The sequence below is a fragment of the Hyla sarda genome, chromosome 1, assembly GCF_029499605.1.
Source record: "Hyla sarda isolate aHylSar1 chromosome 1, aHylSar1.hap1, whole genome shotgun sequence".
NCBI classification, from domain to species: domain Eukaryota; kingdom Metazoa; phylum Chordata; class Amphibia; order Anura; family Hylidae; genus Hyla; species Hyla sarda.
The window spans coordinates 433,174,443-433,192,613 of NC_079189.1; the positions used below are offsets into that span (position 1 = coordinate 433,174,443).

The following is an 18,171-nucleotide window of genomic DNA, read 5'->3' on the forward strand; positions in this document are numbered from 1 at the left end:
AGACACATGGATATTGGCTATACCTGAGGCGATATGGCATAGGGCTGGTGCATAGGAGGGCCCAGGGCAGTCTGTTGCTATGGGAGACGCCGGGTGTGTGATGCGCTGGTATGCGCTCTAAAAGATAAAAATGGAACTAAGATCAAAAACCCTATAGATCCTAAGGTAACGGGGACCAGTCCTAGGTCCTATCTGTACACTGGGAGGTCACACAGTACGGGATAGAGGGAACATAGGCAGAGCAAGAACAACTGGTAAAGTGATGCCCTGCATAAATGTACTGCTGTATTCGCTTCACACTACCCTATGTTCCCTCTATCCCGTACTGTGTGACCTCCCAGTGTACAGATAGGATTTTTGATCTTAGTTCCATTTTTATCTTTTAGAGCGCATACCAGCGCATCACACACCCGGCGTCTCCCATAGCAACAGACTGCCCTGGGCCCTCCTATGCACCAGCCCTATGCCATATCGCCTCAGGTATAGCCAATATCCATGTGTCTGTTTAAACTACATGCCAAGTTTATTCAGTATCACTAATCATTATTCACATTTTACAGAAGTATCCAGCAAGATATACGGTGTACCATCACTATCTCTACCTGCTCTACAGACTTATTCCTCTCTGACAAACACTTTCTATACTACAGGACCGGGTACACATTATATATCTACCATCCTTTCATACCCCTAGCAGCGCATACTAAAATACTATTTTATTACATATTTGTACCATAACACAACATACGGGGAAGTGTTTTTCTGGTATAGCTGCAACTAGGGTTAGTTTCTTCCTAGTCTCCTAGGACTGTATCCACCTTTTCCAGCCCATGGGAGCACCTGAAAGCTGAACTAATTTATGCAGGATAAGTACTCAACTGCCGAGCCGAGAAGTTCGTGACAAATCGAATTTACTGTAAATTCGCTTATCTCTAATTGGCTTCTTCCTGGTCCCTCCCCGGCCAATCACTGGACCCAGCGGGAAATGTGAAATGATAGATTTAGAAACTCTGCGGCGCCGTTATGTTAAAAGGAGCCCGGGCTGACATAACACTGAAGACGGCTGGGCTCATTCATAATGATACGGACACTGGATTTCTCCCCCCCCCCCCCCCCCGAACATCTCCCACCTGCTTCAAGATTACAACTCCCAGCATGCCCTCACTGTAAGAGCATGCTGGGAATTGTAGTCTTGCAACAGTTAGCAGACAGATAGTAGATGTGCAGCACAGGCAGGTGAGAGACAAGGGGGGGGGGGGGGGGTGTAAATCAGTGTCCCCATTATTATATGTGAGGGTAGGGGGGGAGAAAATATGAAGGATATATAAGACAGGAAATATAGAAATTTGCTCTCCAATGTCGTTTTGTAAGCCAGCTCCAGGCTGGCCTACCTTTATGCTGTTCTGGAGGTGTTGCGACTTTTGCACTTGATATATCCCTGACCACTGCAAAGTGAAAAATGAAATTCACTTTCGAAAGGCTCTTTTGTAGCTTTTTGCTTACAGCTAAAAGTCGCACAAAAATTTGCTTAGGTGCTCATGTGACATTTTGTGCTACTTTTGTAAGCAAAAAAAAAATAAAAAAAAATAAAAAACTAACTCCCTTGATAACTGTCCCCCATAAGGCTAGGTTCACACTGGAATTTCTGGGCAGAATTTCTGCCAGAGATCGAGCCAGCGGCACTATAACCGCGCAAACTACATTGCTGTCCCCATAGATGGCAATGGATTTCTGATCAGATCTCCCAAAAGATCCACCCAGAAATGCATTGCAGTCTTTGGGGACATCAATGCAGTCTGCCCGATCCTAGTGCTGCTGGCTCCATCGCCAGCAGAAATTCTGCAGTGTGAACCAGGCCTCAGTCTACACTCCATCTTATAAATTCCATGCTGCTTAAAGGAGTTGTCCCACCAATTGTAATATGTATTTATGTAAGGAAACATCAAGGTATTTAGAGCCTTTTTTTTTTTTTTTTCTTCTTACTTTGGGTGCACAAAAAATTACACATGCGCACTAAGCACTTTTTTTGTGCAATTTTTGTGAGTAAGCAAAAAGTTAAACAGCCTTACCTAAGAAAATTTCTGTTTTCACTTTGCAGTGGTCACAAATTTATGATGTGTGAAAGTGGCATGTAGGCAAAAAGAAGTTGCAAATCCCTTACAAAAAGTCGCAAGTCTGCTCCAGGTCTGACCTGGAGTAAAACACTTGTACGTGAACAAATTAAAAAATTCAAAAAAGTCTCATCTGCAACTTTGTTTTGCTTATGTTCTCCAAATTTATCAACCCCCTGTGTTAGTATGATAAATATGTAGGATATAAGGGGGAAAAAAGAACTTTCCTACAAAAGCGAAAAATTATAAATGTCCCCCCATAGTGGTTGCTGAGACAACAATATTACCTTATACTTTTTTTTTTTTTTTCTTATTGCCTAATTTAAAAGTTATTTCCTAACTAGAGATGAGCGAAGTTAGAGATTGGATTGGTCATGAACTCAGCTCGGCCGTTACTGACTTTAGCCTACATAAATGAGTTCAGCTTTCAGGTGCTCTGGTGGGCTGGAAAAGGTGGATTCAGTCCTAGGAGAGTCTCCAGCCCACCGGAGCACCTGAAAGCTGAACTCATTTATGCAGGCTAAAGGCAGCAAACGCCGAGCCGAGAAGTTTGTGGCAAATCGAATCACTGTAACTTCGCTCATCTCTATTCCTAACCTGTAGCCCATGGGGAGATTTATCAAAACCTGTCCAGAGGAAAAGTTGCCCATGGCAACCAATCTGCTTGCTTCTTTCCTTTTTAACAAGGCCTCTGTAAAATGAAAGGTTGGTTGCTATGGGCAAGTTTTCCTCTGCACAGGTTTTGATAAATCTCCCCCCATGTGCCTGCCTTGTTTGGTATGTTCTTGTCCTTGCTTGCGTCCACAATGCATGCTCAGTTGGTTTTCCTGTTACCCTTCCTGTGCAGCCTTCTCTTCTGCTGTCAGTTTTGCAGGAGAACGGAAGAGCCTTCCTCTCCTGCTCTGTCAGACAGCCTGATGGTGTATAATGTGCTATACAAAGTTCTAATTTTCTATTCCTGGACAACCCCTTTAATACAGAATCTAAGTTCTTCATAAAACTGTGCTCACGTTGTGTGTGGTATTGCAGCTCAGGTCCATTGAAGTGACTGGAGACAAGTTATAATACCACACACAAGCCGAGGACAGAGGTGGTGGTGTTTTTGGAAGAAATTATCTCTGGTTTTCTGTTCCTGGATAACCCCTTTTAAAGGGCAGAGGTGACATTCTCCTGCTTCGCCCTCCCCACTTTAACTGCCAAGATGGTGTTCTACACAGAGTAAAGTGAGAGCAGGGAGGAAGGCTCTTCAGTGCTCCATGCTTGTGTCTGGCAAACTGATAGAGCAGAAGAGAAGGCTGTACTGGATGGGAAACAGGGAAATCAAAAGAGCATGTGTGACCCACACTTCTGAGGATGTAACCAAAGACAACAACATTCGTAATAAGACATGCACGTGGGCTACAGGTAGTGGAATAACTTTAAAACAAGGCAATAGAAAGAATTGAAAGTACAGTTTTGTTAGCAAGCACTAAATAATCACCTATTACAATTGGTGGGACACCTCCTTTAAAGTTGCAGTTAACTTCTAATGGTTCTTATGGTGGAGAACCTTTTTTTTTTTTTTGCAGGATGTTTCATTGTGGGCAAGTGAATTGGTTTACATTGGGAAGCACCTGACAGTCGCAAAGGATCCATGGGATGGCTTTCTTAAAACTGTTGGTCCATGGCTGTGGATACTTGAGTGTTGCAACGTGACACCCATTCAGTTATCTAAGCCATGATGTAGCACAATCACTGCTGTGTGACACATTCATTTTGGCCTGCACAACCCTTGTCTAAAGCTTTCACCCCCCACCCCCCAAAAAACTAAAGTCCTTAGTTACCATAGAAACAGATTTAACTGATCCTTCTAAGTGTACACAAAAGTTTTGACTACATTAAAAGAACTAGAACAGACACCAGGGTTTGTAAATTTAAAATGTATTATGTAAATGATATCCAGTATGGCTCTTTTGGTAATTTGTATGATGTTTTTGTAATGTGCCGTTTCAATGTATTCCTATCAAGTATCCACAATATTTTAAAAAACAAACTATTTACTTATTGACAGCTGGAAGCGCAGATAGAAAAACGTGAACAGAAACTAAGTGTGGAGAAGTTACACATCCAGGCCTATGTCATTCGTATCCAAGAGATTGCAGCATCCATGGATTTAGTGGTTCAACCAAAATGTAAATAAACCAGTCAAGATGTTTGCACTTGTTTTATTTCAAAATGTATGCTATTAAATGAGTTAATGTATTAGCAAGATCACCCTTTTTGTGTAGAAATATAAAAGTAATTAATGAGCTACAGCTCCCTTAGGCAAAACTGACGTTCCTGCACTGACAAGCAAAAGGGCCAGCACTCTTTAGTTTCCTTTAACCAGGCCCCTAAGGAGCTGCCAGATACCATCATCCCATTGGACAGCTAAACCTGCCATGAGAAGATAGCACTTCCCTGAGGTTGGCAGTGTCAAGTAAAACAATTTCTGCCACCGAAAAATGAATTCCTTAACCATATACTGTATACACATCTTCAAAACCTGGTCTTTTCTCATGCTTCACAACACCAAGCCACACCTCAGACAAAGGGAAGGAGTGGAAATAAGTGAAGTGAGACTAGTTGTCTGGTGTAGGAGGCAGTAGCCATAGCGGATGGTCTGATCTGCATGACTGCCATTGGTCCAGCATGGGCACATGATTCCAACTTGCATAGAGACATGGATTTAAGCCTCTCTGACACCAGCATATATGAACAGCCTCTGGCCTTTTATGAAGGAAGTGAAACTGGCTCATATCTTCCTACAGGGATCCAACAGCCTCTCCAAAGTGGATTTTCTGTCCAGCTTTCAGGTTAAATGTAAAATCCTTTGGTGCTTCAAAAATTAGAACTATGGTAGAACCAAGGTTGAATTCTCCCAGCTGTTCTCCTTTCCTCATTACAATGCCATCCTGGTTATTGTTCGTTACATAGCTCATATCATTGTGAGAGCCTTTGCTGTAACGTGGGCTGTTAGTTTGTAAATCCTAAAAGGTGAAAAAGACAAACAAGTTACGTATCTTACTACTATGAATTATTAGTTATTTTCTTCAGATAGATACACTGAGACTTGGACTGTAAGCTATAGTCATGGCAGTAAATCTTGGCACCCCTGAAATTATTCTAGAAAATGAAGTATTTCTCACAAAAGGATTGCAGTAACACATGTTTATTCCCTTTGTATGTATTAGAACTAAACCAAATTGTACATAATGTAACACCTAAATCCAAAAATGAGCTGAACAAAATTATTGGCACCCTTACCTTTTTTTTCCAAAGTATGTGCAACAAAATATTAACTGAAATCAGTGGCTTCCTATAACTATCAATAAGCTTCTTACACCTCTCAGCCTGAATGTTGGATCACTCTTCCTTTGCAAACTGCTCCAGGTCTCTCTTATTGGAAGGCGCCTTTTCCCAACAGCAATTTTAAGATCTCTCCACAAGTGTTCAATGGGATTTAGATCTGGACTCATTGCTGGCTTGTTGCCATTCATTTCTGGTGGCTTTTTGACATATGTTTGGGGTCATTGTCATGCTGGAAGACCCAAGATCTCAGCCGCAAACCCAGCTTTCTGACACTGGGTGCGACCCAAAATCCATTGGTAATCCTCAGATTTCATGATGCCTTGCACACATTCAAGGCACCCAGTGCCAGAGGCAGCAAAACAACCCCAAAACATCATTGAACCCCCACCATATTTCACTGTAGGCACTATGTTGTTTTCTTTGTAGGCCTCATTCTATTTTCAGTAGAATGATGTGCTTTATGAAAAAGCTCTATCTTGGTCTCATCTGTCCATAAAACATTGTCCATAAAACATTTTCCCCAAAAGGATTTTGACTTACTCAAAGTCTTGCTTTATGTCTCTGTGTCAGCAGTTGGGTCCTCTTGGGTCTCCTGCCATAGAGTTTAAAGGAGGAGTCCCATGTATTGTGTTTTAAATGCAGAAGCAAAAGTTATATCACTTTGTAAATCACTGACTTTACCCATCTTGTATGTAAAACCTGTTTTTCTAGCTTCTTTGTTCATAGAGGAAGTTCAGCAACAACTCCCTGTTCTGATGACTTGCGACCCCCCATCCCCCCCCCCCCCACGCTGGGAGTTGTAGTTTCACAACAGCTGGAGGCACCCTGGTTAGGAAGCACTGGTCTAGGCTGGGCTACTTCTGTGATGAACTGAAAGGCATTATGGGAGACAGGAAGTCAGGGACCTCCATGGACCAGGAAGTACCGATCTTTCAGAGGGGATTGCAGGAAAAGGGAGAGGGTGAGATACATGAGGAGCAGATTGTCTGTCAGAATAGTGAGCTGATGCACTTTCACATATAAAAAAAAAAAAAAAAAAATTGTGACTTGGTCCATGATACTTCTTTAATTTAAATGTCGATGGTTCGCACTGACACTGATGCTCCCTGAGCCTGCAGGACAGCTTGAACATCTTTGGAACTTGTTTGGGGCTGCTTATCCACCATCCGGACTATCCTGCGCTGACACCTTTCATAAATTTTTCTCTTCCGTCTACGCCCAGGGAGATTAGCTACAGTGCCATGGGTTGCAAACGTTTTGATAATGTTGCACACTGTGGACAAAGGCAAATCTAGATCTCTGGAGATGGACTTGAGAACCAAAATTGTGGAAAAATATCAACCATCTCAAGGTTACAAGTCCTCAGACAGTTCTCTTCTCCTCTTTCTATTGTCTGTGCTTAGTATTTTGCAGTGCGTGCGTGCGTGCGTGCGTGCGTGCGTGCGTGCGTGCGTGCGTGCGTGCGTGCGTGCGTGCGTGCGTGCGTGCGTGCGTGCGTGCGTGCGTGCGTGCAACACTAAGTGAATTTCTCTCCTTTATCTGCTTTCAGGAGTGATTTTTATATTGCCCACACCTGTTACTTGCCCCAGATTAGTTTAAAGGAGCATCACATGCTTGAAACAATCTTATTTTTCCACAATTTTGAAAGAGTGCCAATAATTTTGTCCAGCCCATTTTTTGGAGTTTGGTGTGACATTATGTCTAATTTGCTTTTTTCCCCTCTTTTTTTGGTTTAGTTCCAAAACACACAAAGGGAATAAACATGTGTATAGCAAAACATGTGTTACTGCAATCCTTTTCTGTGAGATATACTTCATTTTCTTGAAAAATTTCAGGGGTGTCAACATTTACGACCATGACTGTACATATAAACCAGGGGTCCTCAATCTTTTTAAACAGGGGGCCAGTTCACTGTCCCTCAGACCTTTCGAGGGCTGGACTATACTTAAAAAAAAAAAAAAAAAAACTATGAACAAATTCCTATGCACACTTATATCTTATAGGTGGACTACCCCTTTAAAGGGGTACTCCGGTGAAAACCTTTTTTCTTTTAAATCAACTGATGGCAGAAAGTTAAACATATTTGTAAATTACTTCTATTAAAAAATCTTAATCCTTCCAGTACTTATTAGCTGCTGAATGCTACAGAGGGAATTCCTTTCTTTTTGGAACACTGATGACATCACGAGCACAGTGCTCTCTCCTGACATCTCTGTCCATTTTAGCAACCGTGCATAGCAAATGTATGCTAAGGTCAGCATGGTGGCTCAGTGGTTAGCAGTGCTGCCTTGCAGTGCTGGGGACTTGGGTTCAAATCCCACTAAGGACAACAATACATAATGTGTTATTATAATGACGTCAGCAGAGAGAACTGTGCTTGTGATGTCATCAGAGAGCATTCCAAAAAGAAAAGAATATCCTCTGTAGTATTCAGCAACTAATAAGTACAGGAAGGATTAAGATTTTTTTAATAGAAGTAATTTACAAATATGTTTAACTTTCTGCCACCAGTTGATTTAAAAGAAAAAAAGTTTTCACCGGAGTACCCCTTTAAGTAAGTACGCAGCACAGTCTCCCCCCTCCCCTCCCCCCTACTTTAGGTTGGCAGTATAGTTCCCCCACAGACATACAGGCTACAGCCATATAGTGTATGGCTGGAGGCTGTATGACTGTGTACTGCCCCACTTCAGTGCTCCGTCCACCACTCCTCCGGTCCGGCCATAGCAGTAAGTCCCGGGACCGGAGGAGCGGTGGTTAGAGCACCGAAGCAGACGTGCGGCTGGTAACACTTACCAAGCTGGCCAGCGCACGTCCTGCTCACTGCTCTGCTCCTCCGTGCTCCGTTGCTATGGGCGCACACACGGGACGTCCGTGACGTCCCTGCGTGTGCTACCTCCCGGTGGCCCCTGCGTTTTCAAAGTAAACGCAGGCCTGCAGAAAGGTAACTGGGGCATCACTGTGTCCCAAAAACATTTCGAGACACAGGGATATCTTTAGGCAGCGGCGGCAGGCGGGCCGCATGTGGCCCGCGGGCAGTAGTTTGAGGACCCTCTGATATAAACTATATCACTATATATTACATTATGATATATAATATATACTGATACTATTTATCAATATGTAATTAATAGTTAACCTCTTTAAGGACCACAGGTTTTCATGTTTGCACTTATGATTTTTAGAAGGTGATAAGGAAAAAACATAACCCTTTCAATTTTCCACCTACAGACCCATATGAGGGCTTTTTTTTGCGCCACCAATCGTACTTTGTAATACCATCAATCATTTTACCCCAAAATCTACAGCAAAACCAGAAAAAAATATATATACTTGTGGGGCAAAATTGAAGGGGAAAAAAAAAAAAGCGCCAAGGCAATACCACATGTTTGTTTATTTTTGTAAATCGGAAAAGGGAGTGATTCAAACTTTTATTCAAGAAGGCGTTAATTCACATTTATTAACTTTTTTTTTACAACATTTTATAGCCTCCCGCGGCGACTATTACATGCAATTGTTGGATTGCATACACTGTTCAATGCTACGCCATAGCATTGATCAATGTTATGTGCTTGATTGCTCCAGGCTGCTGAGGCATCCTAGCAACGATCGGATGGCGAGGAGGCGGTAAGGGCCCTCCTGCCATCCTCTAAGCTGATCTGGACACCGCAGTTTTACCGTGGTGATCCCGATCAGCTGAGCTGCTGGGACTTTTTTTTTTTTATATTAGACACCGCAATCAACTTTGCTTGCGGCATCTAAGGGGTTAATGCTGGGCATCACCTTGCTCGGTGATGTCTGGCATTAGACAAGGGTCCCGGCAGCAGATAGCTGCTGGGACTGACCCGCTGTGATGCTCCGCTCCTGACCCTGTGTCATAGAGGGGGAGCGGGACAAGGGAGTACAGGTACACCTTTGGTCCCCAATAGGTTAAGTAGACTGCTTTTCCATGTAGCAAACACCAGCATATGCCACCCAAACAGAGGCCAAAAACGACACTTTTGGTCTCCACTGGGTAAATGTGACAGGAAGCTCCTCAACATGATGTGAAAAGTGCCTTATGAGTTATGTCCAATAAGATCAGTTTTATTACCTGTAAAATTGATCTGGTCTGTTTATAGTATTATATTCAGCTCAATTTGCTATGTAAACTTATCAATTTAGACTGCATTAAATTTACATAGAAATGTATGCATTTTAAAGGCACCATAAAGCACATCAGGTGGATTTTTTCTCTCTCATAATCTAAAAATGTCTCCATTTCTTCTAGTTTTAACAGTTTTTTGCCCATGAGGGATTTTTACTGTGCCACTTGGTGTTCATACCGTATAACAATTAAATATTATTGGGAGGGAGGGGGAATAATAAAAAAAAAGCATTTTTTGCGTTTTAAATTTATGCCATTAACTGTGATGTAAAATTACTAGGGATGTCCCGATACCATTTTTTTTTTTTAAGACCGAGTACGAGTACCGATACTTCTAGTACTCGCCGATACCAAGTACGAGTACTTATATTTTAAAGGGAATCTGACAAGCAGGGTGTCTGGCGTTGCTTGTCAGATTTGCGGTTTCTGGCGCTGTTTACCGTGCTGATTAGAGATGAGCGAACTTACAGTAAATTCAATTCGTCACGAACTTCTTGGCTCGGCAGTTGATGACTTATCCTGCATAAATGAGTTCAGCTTTCAGGTGCTCCGGTGGGCTGGAAAAGGTGGATACAGTCCTAGGAGACTTTCCTAGGAATGTATCCACCTTTTCCAGCCCACCAGAGCACCGGAAAGCTGAACTAATTTATGCAGGATAAGTCATCAACTACCGAGCCGAGAAGTTTGTGATGAATCGAATTTACTGTAAGTTCGCTCATCTCTAGTTATAACTTCTTGCTGCTATACCTTGTCCAGAGAGATGATTTCCTGTGACAAATGGAAAAGTGAATAGAGCTTGAAGAGTACTTGTACTGAACTGTGAGTTATGTCTTGAAATGTGAACTCACCAGTAAAGCTAAGTTGGCGTGCAGCCCGTGTATAATTGCTCTACGCATGTGTGTTATCTGTTGTGCTTAGTGGAGTTTTTTGGAGCTCCAAGAGTACTGGGATAGTCTCCTATTTGATATTGATTTAGGAACTCAATTGAACTTCGTCAACATAAAAAATATGTAAACAAAATAAAAACATATGTGGTATCGCTGCGTGCGTAAATGTCCAAACTATAAAAATATAAATGTTAATTAAACCGCACGGTCAATGGCTTATACTAGAGATGAGCGAACTTACAGTAAATTCGATTCGTCACAAACTTCCCGGCTCGGCAGTTGATGACTTATCCTGCATAAATTAGTTCAGCTTTCAGGTGCTCCGGTGGGCTGGAAAAGGTGGACACAGTCCTAGGAAAGATTCTTCTAGGACTGTATCCACCTTTTCCAGCCCACAGGAGCACCTGAAAGCTGAACTCATTTATGCAGGAAAAGTCATCAACTGCTGAGCTGAGAAGTTAGTGACGAATCGAATTTACTGTAAGTTCGCTCATCTCTAGCGTATACATAGAAAAAATTCCAAAGTACAAAATTGCGTATTTTTGTTCATTTTGTATACCCTAAAAAACTGATCAAAAATCAAATCAAAAATGATACCGATAAAAACTACAGACCACGGTGCAAAAAATGAGCCCTCATATAGCCCCGTATGCGAAAAAATAAGTTATAGGGGTCAGATGATAATTTTTAAACATGCTAATTTGGGTGCATGGAGTTATACATTTTTTTTTTTAAGTCGTTAAATAAAACCTACATAAATTGGGTATCGTAACTGTATGGAAGGGTTAAAGGGGTACTCCGGTGCTTAGACATCTTATCCCCTATCCAAAGCTGTCACGCCCCCTACCGTAGGCTTGCATTGAGGGGCGGAGCGTTACATCGGGCGGGGGCGTGAAGTCACACGCCGCCCGCCCTGAAGTTGCCGGTAATGAGTCCCGGAGCGAACACACTCCGGGGACTGATTACAAACGGAGTGCCGTGTGCATGATCCTGGTCCACAGCGGCAGGACTCCCGCGATCAGGCATCTTATCCCCTATCCTCAGGATAAGGGATAAGATGTCTAAGCACCGGAGTGCCCCTTTAAATGCCAAGAACAGGATTCTCTGCTACAGGCAGTAAGAGTGGTGCTCTAGCTGTCATAGTAAAAGTCCAGCTTCAGTGACCCTGGCTAGGCTGTAAAAGACAGCAACCTGGCCTAAAGCCCATTAGTGACCACAGTTAGACAATTGGCTAATGCCAGATATTAGCCTGATCGGTGATCAGGGCTCAAGGCCTGCAGGAAAGCAGTTCCTGCAGTTTATTCCACAGCAGGAACATTGTTCCTATTAGGAATACTGCAGGACCAGCCCTTGAGTAAAACTCTTTGGTAAGCTCCCACACTTTTCCCCTTTGGACTTTCCCTGTCAGTGATGTCCAGCATCAAAGTTGATTGCAGTGTCAAAAAGTATTAATCACTTGCTGGTTAGCTCAGGGATGCTGATCAGGAGCCCGATCAGCTGAGAGAACGGACGGTGGTCTTAAGCTGGCTCAGTCACGTCCGATCGGTGCTCCAAATGTGCAGGCAGCATGTACAAGTGGAGCACAGAGTGAATAAGCCCCTTCTCTAATAAAAGTTTCAATTACACCCCCTCTTACTATTTTTCAAATAAAATAATGTGAACAAAAATAAACATTTGATATTGCCGCATGTGGAAATATTTGCTTTGGCTCAAAACAAATACACAAGTGTGATAGCTGCTCACAGGATAGATGTCATGTACGTTTACTGATATCCCAACAAGCACAAACAAATACTGGGCATGGGCCTTAGCATAAGTACACAATGACTGTAGATAATATTAGGGTGCAAATAAGCAATATTTTTACTTAACTTAAACCACTTACCCTGTCAAAATATATGCGGATGGATCCAACATTGGTAGCACCAACTGCCGTGAGCGAGAAGAATCCATGTTTCCAACCCCCCGAGAGTACAACACGTTCATTGTAACAGAATAACTCTTTTATCCACCGGGCAACTCCTGGGTTCACAGACATTAGAGAACCTAGGGAATCAACAGTTCATGTTTACTTGCCTTGCCATTGTCTGCTAAAAACACTCCTTAATGGTGGAGTCACACATAGTGTATACGCAGCCATGCGTGTGCAGTAAAGTTCTCCAACATAACTGACATGCAGGCCCACCTCCCAAAAAAAACATCCACCTCCAAAAAAAAGAAAAAGTTGTGTTTAAAAAAATAAAAATAAAAATACATGTGAATAAGCCCCTCCCCTAATAAGTTTGAATCACCCCCCTTTTCCTATTTTTTAAATAAAATGTGATTAAAAAAAATAAAAAATCATATGTGGCATCACCAAATGCGTAAATCTATCAAAACAAAAATGGTACCGATAAACTACAGACCATGGCGCAAAAAATGAACCCTCCTATAGCCCCGTACGCCAGTGTTTCCCAACCTTTTTCAGCTCGGGGCACCCCTCCGAAAGAAAAAATTTCATGGGGCACCCCTACCAACCAAGGTTGATGAGCCAAAAAAAAGGGAGAAGCACCGCAATACACAAAACACAAAATGCACTATATCTATTTATCAGTGGGTATGTAGATTAAAGTGCTGCTTTAGACAGCAACTCACAAACGACGTCTTCTCTAATCAGCATCGTTCCCTTTTCTTCTCCATCTGGTCCGGGCCATCATGACTATTTCTTCCAGCCACAATTCTTCAACATTAAACCTGCAAAACAAACCTATTAGGTTCCGCACTTTTTTTTCCCATGGGTGACAGAGGGGTGTAGAAGAGTGTACATGGGTGACAGAGGGGCGTAGGGGTGGCAAAGGGGTGTACAGGGGTGTAGAAGAGTGTGCATGGGTGACAGAGGGGCATATATGGGTGACAGAGGGGTGTAGGGGTTGACAAAGGGGCGTGCATTGGTGACAGGGTTGCAGAAGAGTGTCAGGGGGCATAGGGGTGTACATGTGTTGTGACAGGTGTAGAGGAGTGTACATGGGTGGTAGAGGTGTAGAAGAGTGAACATGGGGGGTGAAATAGGGGTGGACAATAGAAAGTGAACATGGGTGACAGGGGGGGGGGGTGGACATGGATGACAGGAGGGTGACAAGGGGGTAAAAGAGGAGTGACAGAGAGGGGTGGACAGGGGTGACAGAGGGGTAGACTAGGGGGGTGGTCAGAGGGTTGCCGGGGGGGGGGGGGGCGTGGGTGACTGGTGAACAAGGGGTGAATAGGGGTGTGGACAGGGATGACAAAGGGACAGAGAGGGGGATAGGAAGTGGACATGGGAGACAGCGGTTGGACAAGGATGACAAGGGGGTGGTGAATAGGGGTGACAGGGGGTCAGAGGGGTGGACAAGGCGTAGACTGGGGGTGGGTGAACATGGGTGACAGAGGGGTGGCTAAGGTGGACATGGGAGACAGGGGAAGGGGGGGTAACAGAGTGGTCAATAGGGGGATGGACCATGAATGACAGGAGGGTGGATATGAATGACGAGGGGGTAATTGGGTGGTAACAGAGGGGTGGAAAGGGTACAGTACCTTAAGCAAGCTGGTGCAGGGCGCAGCTTGCACTTCCGCGACATCTTCCCCTCTTCAGTGTAGCAGGGCACTATTTTGGGCTTACTGCGCCGCGGGGGGATGGACGCTGTGTGCGCAGTACGCACACACACATTTCCCTTCCCCCCTGCGACGCCGTGAGTCACAGGCGCTAAGGCGGGACATTTAAAAAAAATCAAAATAAAAAAATCAAAATTTAAAATTCACCTCAAAATCCTGCGGCACCCCGGTTGGGAATCACTGCCGTACACGGACAAATAAAGTTATAGGGGTCAGAAGATGACAATTTTAAACATACAAATTTTGGTGCACAGTTATAAAAAAATGTTTTAAAGTAGTAAAATAAATAAAACCTACATAAATTGGGTATCCCTGTTACCGTATGGAACTACAGAATAAAGATGTCCTTTTTACCGAAAAGTGCACTGCGTAGAAACAAACGGGAGCCCTAAATAGTTGCAAAATGGCATTTTTTTTTTGTTTTGCCCCAGATTGTTATAAAATAAGTAATGTCATTACAAAGAACAATTGGTGTTGCAAAAAACAAGCCTTATATGGGTCTGTAGGTGCAAAATTTAACACGTTATAATTTTTAGGTGAGGAGGAAAAAAACTAAAGTGTAAAAACAAAGATTGTTTTGAGTCCTTCCAGTAGTTATTAGCAGCTGTAAACTACAGAGGAAATGCTTTTTTGGGGGGATTTCTCTTCTGCCAAGACCACAGTGCTCTCTGCTGACCTCTGCTGTCCATTTTAGGAACTGCCCAGAGCAGCATGTTTGCTATGGGGATTTTCACCTGCTCTGACCGTTACTAAAATGGAGCAGAGGTCAGCAGAGAGCACTGTGGTCATGACAGAAGAGATATCCAAAAAGAAAAGAATTTCCTCTGTAGTTTACAGCTGCTAATAAGTACTGTAAGGATTAAGATTTTTTTTAATAGAAGTCATTTACAAATCTGTTTATCTTTCTGGCACCAGTTGATTTAAAAAAAAAAAAAAAAAAAAAAAAAGGTTTTCCACCGGAGTAACCCTTTAAGGTGAAAATGGGCTGAGTCCTTAAGGGGTTAAGGAGTTAATGGCTAGTATGTGGTTTGATGTCTGTGGCAGAGCATCTCTAAAATGGTAGATTGTGTGTGGTGGTCTTGATATGCAATGTATAGAATCATCTAAAGTGGTCCAAAAGGAAGAATAACTGGTGACAGGGTCATCAGCATCAAGACTTACTGATATGTCAAGGCAAAGGCCAGCCCAACAAGTAGGAGAGCTACTGTAGCACATATTGCTGGCTAAGAAAAAAAGATCATCAGAACTAGACCATGGTGCAACTAAATCTCAGGCACTTTTATATATAGATATTTTTTTAATATCCTGTTGTGTCACCTACCTGTGAAGAAATGGTGCCAGGATGCACTATTAACCCATTAAGGACAAGCCCATTTTAACCTTAAGGACTCATCATTTTTCAGTTTTTGCATTTTCATTTTTTCCTCATCACCTTCTAAAAATCATAACGCTTTCAATTTTGCACATAAAATTCCATATGATGGCTTATTTTTTGAACCACCAATTCTACTTTGCAGAGACAGTCATTTTACCAAAATATCCATGGCAAAACGGGAAAAAAATTCATTGTGCGACAACATTGAAGACAAAAATGTCATATTGTAACCTTTTGGGGTCTTCCGTTTCTACGCAGTGCATTTTTTGGTAAAAATAACACCTTATCTTTATTCTGTAGGTCCATATGGTTAAAATGATACCCTACTTATATAGGTTTGATTTTGTCGTACTTCTGAAAAAAATCATAACTACATGCACGAAAATGTATATGTTTAAAATTGTCATTTTCTGACCCCTAAAATTTTTATTTTTCCGCGTACGGGCCGGTATGAGGGCTAATTTTTTGCGCTGTGTTCTGAAGCTACCATTTTTGCATTGATCAGACTTTTTGATCGCTTTTTATTCATTTTTTTATGATCTAAAAAAGGGACCAAAAATACGCTATTTTGGACTTTGGAATTTTTTCTGCGCAGACGCCATTGACCGTGCGGTTTAATTGACGATATATTTTTATAGTTCGGACATTTACGCACGCGGCGATACCACGTTTATTTTTATTGACAGTTTTTTTTTTATGGGAAAATGAGGGTGATTCAAACTTTTATTAGGGAAGGGGTTAAATGACCTTTTGTTAACTTTTTTTGCAGCGTTATAGCTCCCATAGGGGGCTTGAACACTGCACACACTGATCTCCTATGCTGATCCCTGCAAAGCCATAGCTTTTCATGGATCAGCGAGATAGGAGCTCAAGCCTGTAGCTCAGGCTTGGAGCAATCAAACGACGATCTGACTCGACGGAGCAAGGTAAGGGGGTCTCCGCTCGCGTCCTAGCTGATCGGGACATTGCGATTTTAATCACGATAGTCCCGATCAGCCCAACTGAGCTGCCAGGAAGCGTTTACTTTCATTTTCAGCACGGTGATTAACTTTGATCGCCGCGTCTGAAGGGTTAATAGCGCGTGGCACAAAGATTGGTGCCGGGCGCTATTAGCCCAGGGTCCCAGCTATGAATAGCAGCCAGGACTGACACGGTGTGATGCGGGGTCACGGCGTGACCCCGTTTTAAACACCGGGCGCAGGGCGTACAGGTACGCCCTGCGTCCTTAAGAGGTTAAAGGGGCTATTCCAGGAACTTTTTTTTTTATATATATATCAACTGGCTCCAGAAAGTTAAACAGATTTGTAAATTACTTCTATTAAAAAAATCTTAATCCTTTCAATAATCAACTGATGAAGTTGAGTTGTTGTTTTCTGTCTGGCAACAGTGCTCTCTGCTGACCTCTGCTTGTCTCGGGAACTACACAGAATAGAATAGGTTTGCTATGGGGATTTGCTTCTACTCTGGATAGTTCCCGAGACACGTGTCATCAGAGAGCACTTAGACAGAAAAGAACAACTCAAATTCAGAAACTCATAAGTACTGAAAAGGATGAAGATTTTTTTTAATAGAAGTAATTTACTAATCTGCTCAACTTTCTGGAGCCAGTTGATATATAAAAAAAAAAAAAAATTTCTCCTGGATAACCCCTTTAAGGACCAGGCCAATTTTATTTTTGCTTTTTTGCTTTTTCCCTCCTCGGCTTCTAAAATCCATGACTTTTATATTTCTATAGACCAATATAAGGGCTTGTTTTTTTTGGGTGACCAATTGTTCTTTGTAATTAAACCTCTCATTTTACCATAAAATGTACGGCGAACCCCCAAAAAATTTTTAGGGAGGAAATTTCAATGAAAACCACAATTTTGCAAATTTTGGAGGGTTTTGTTTTCAAACTGTACACTTTACGGTAAAAATTAAGTGTTCTTTATTCTGTGGGTCAATACGATTAAAATGATACCCATGGCTAGATACTTTTATATTTTTGTACCGCTTAAAAATCTAAAACTTTTTGTACAAAATCAGTAATCTAAAATCGGCCTAGTATAACTTTTTCATTTTTCCATATATAGGGCGGTATGGGGGCTAACATTATATTGTGATAGTTTGGACATTTACACATGCGGCGATACCAAATATGTTTATAAAAAAAAAAAAGGTTTACGCTTTTTGGGGGGTAAAATGGGAAAAACGGAAATTTTTATTGATGGGAGGGGATTTTTCACTTTTTCCTTTTCCATTTATTTTTACACTTTTTATGTCCCCATAGGGGACTATCTATAGCAATCATTTGATTGCTAATACTGTTCAGTGCTATGCATAGGGCATAGCACTGATCAGTATTATCGGCTATCTTCTGCTCTGATCTGCTCGATCTCAGACCAGAGCAGGCGACGGACCAAGGCAGGCGAGGAGACCTTCGTCCGCCATTACAGTTGATTGGATCCTCGCGGCAGCGCTGTGGGCAATCTGATCATCTATTTTAACATGCACACTGCCGCAGATGCCGTGATCTGTACTGATCACGACATGTGAAGGGTTAATGGCAGACATCCGTGCGCTCGCGGATGTTGGCCATTACCGGCGGGTCCCTGGCTGCTGCTTGCAGCCGGAACCTGCCATGTATGACGCGATCACCGATGCTCTCGGTCATACACAGGACGTAAATGTACGTCCTGGTGCGCTAAGTACCGCCGC

The 18,171-nt window shown here is 42.5% G+C and overlaps 2 protein-coding genes across 12 annotated transcripts in view; one reads left to right on the forward strand and one right to left on the reverse strand.

The window, feature by feature from the left end:
* The window catches only part of SFI1 (SFI1 centrin binding protein), a 175,550-nt gene that overhangs the window by 154,635 nt on the left and 2,744 nt on the right, over positions 1-18,171 (forward strand). For 6 of the 7 annotated variants that reach the window (XM_056530373.1, XM_056530334.1, XM_056530384.1 and 3 more), the window contains one exon: positions 4,162-4,282. In XM_056530373.1, coding sequence (XP_056386348.1) covers positions 4,162-4,282 — 121 coding nt within the window. Of the gene's footprint in view, positions 1-4,161; positions 4,306-18,171 lie in introns of those variants that run through there. The other variant, XM_056530348.1, reaches the window with a different exon arrangement.
* PISD (phosphatidylserine decarboxylase) overlaps positions 4,302-18,171 on the reverse strand; it is a 45,187-nt gene continuing 31,317 nt past the window's right edge. For all 5 annotated transcript variants that reach the window (XM_056530546.1, XM_056530563.1, XM_056530538.1 and 2 more), the window contains 2 exons: positions 12,358-12,518; positions 4,302-5,119 (listed from right to left, as the gene is read on the reverse strand). In XM_056530546.1, coding sequence (XP_056386521.1) covers positions 4,895-5,119; positions 12,358-12,518 — 386 coding nt within the window. In that variant the 3' untranslated portion in view covers positions 4,302-4,894. The remainder of the gene's footprint in view (positions 5,120-12,357; positions 12,519-18,171) is intronic.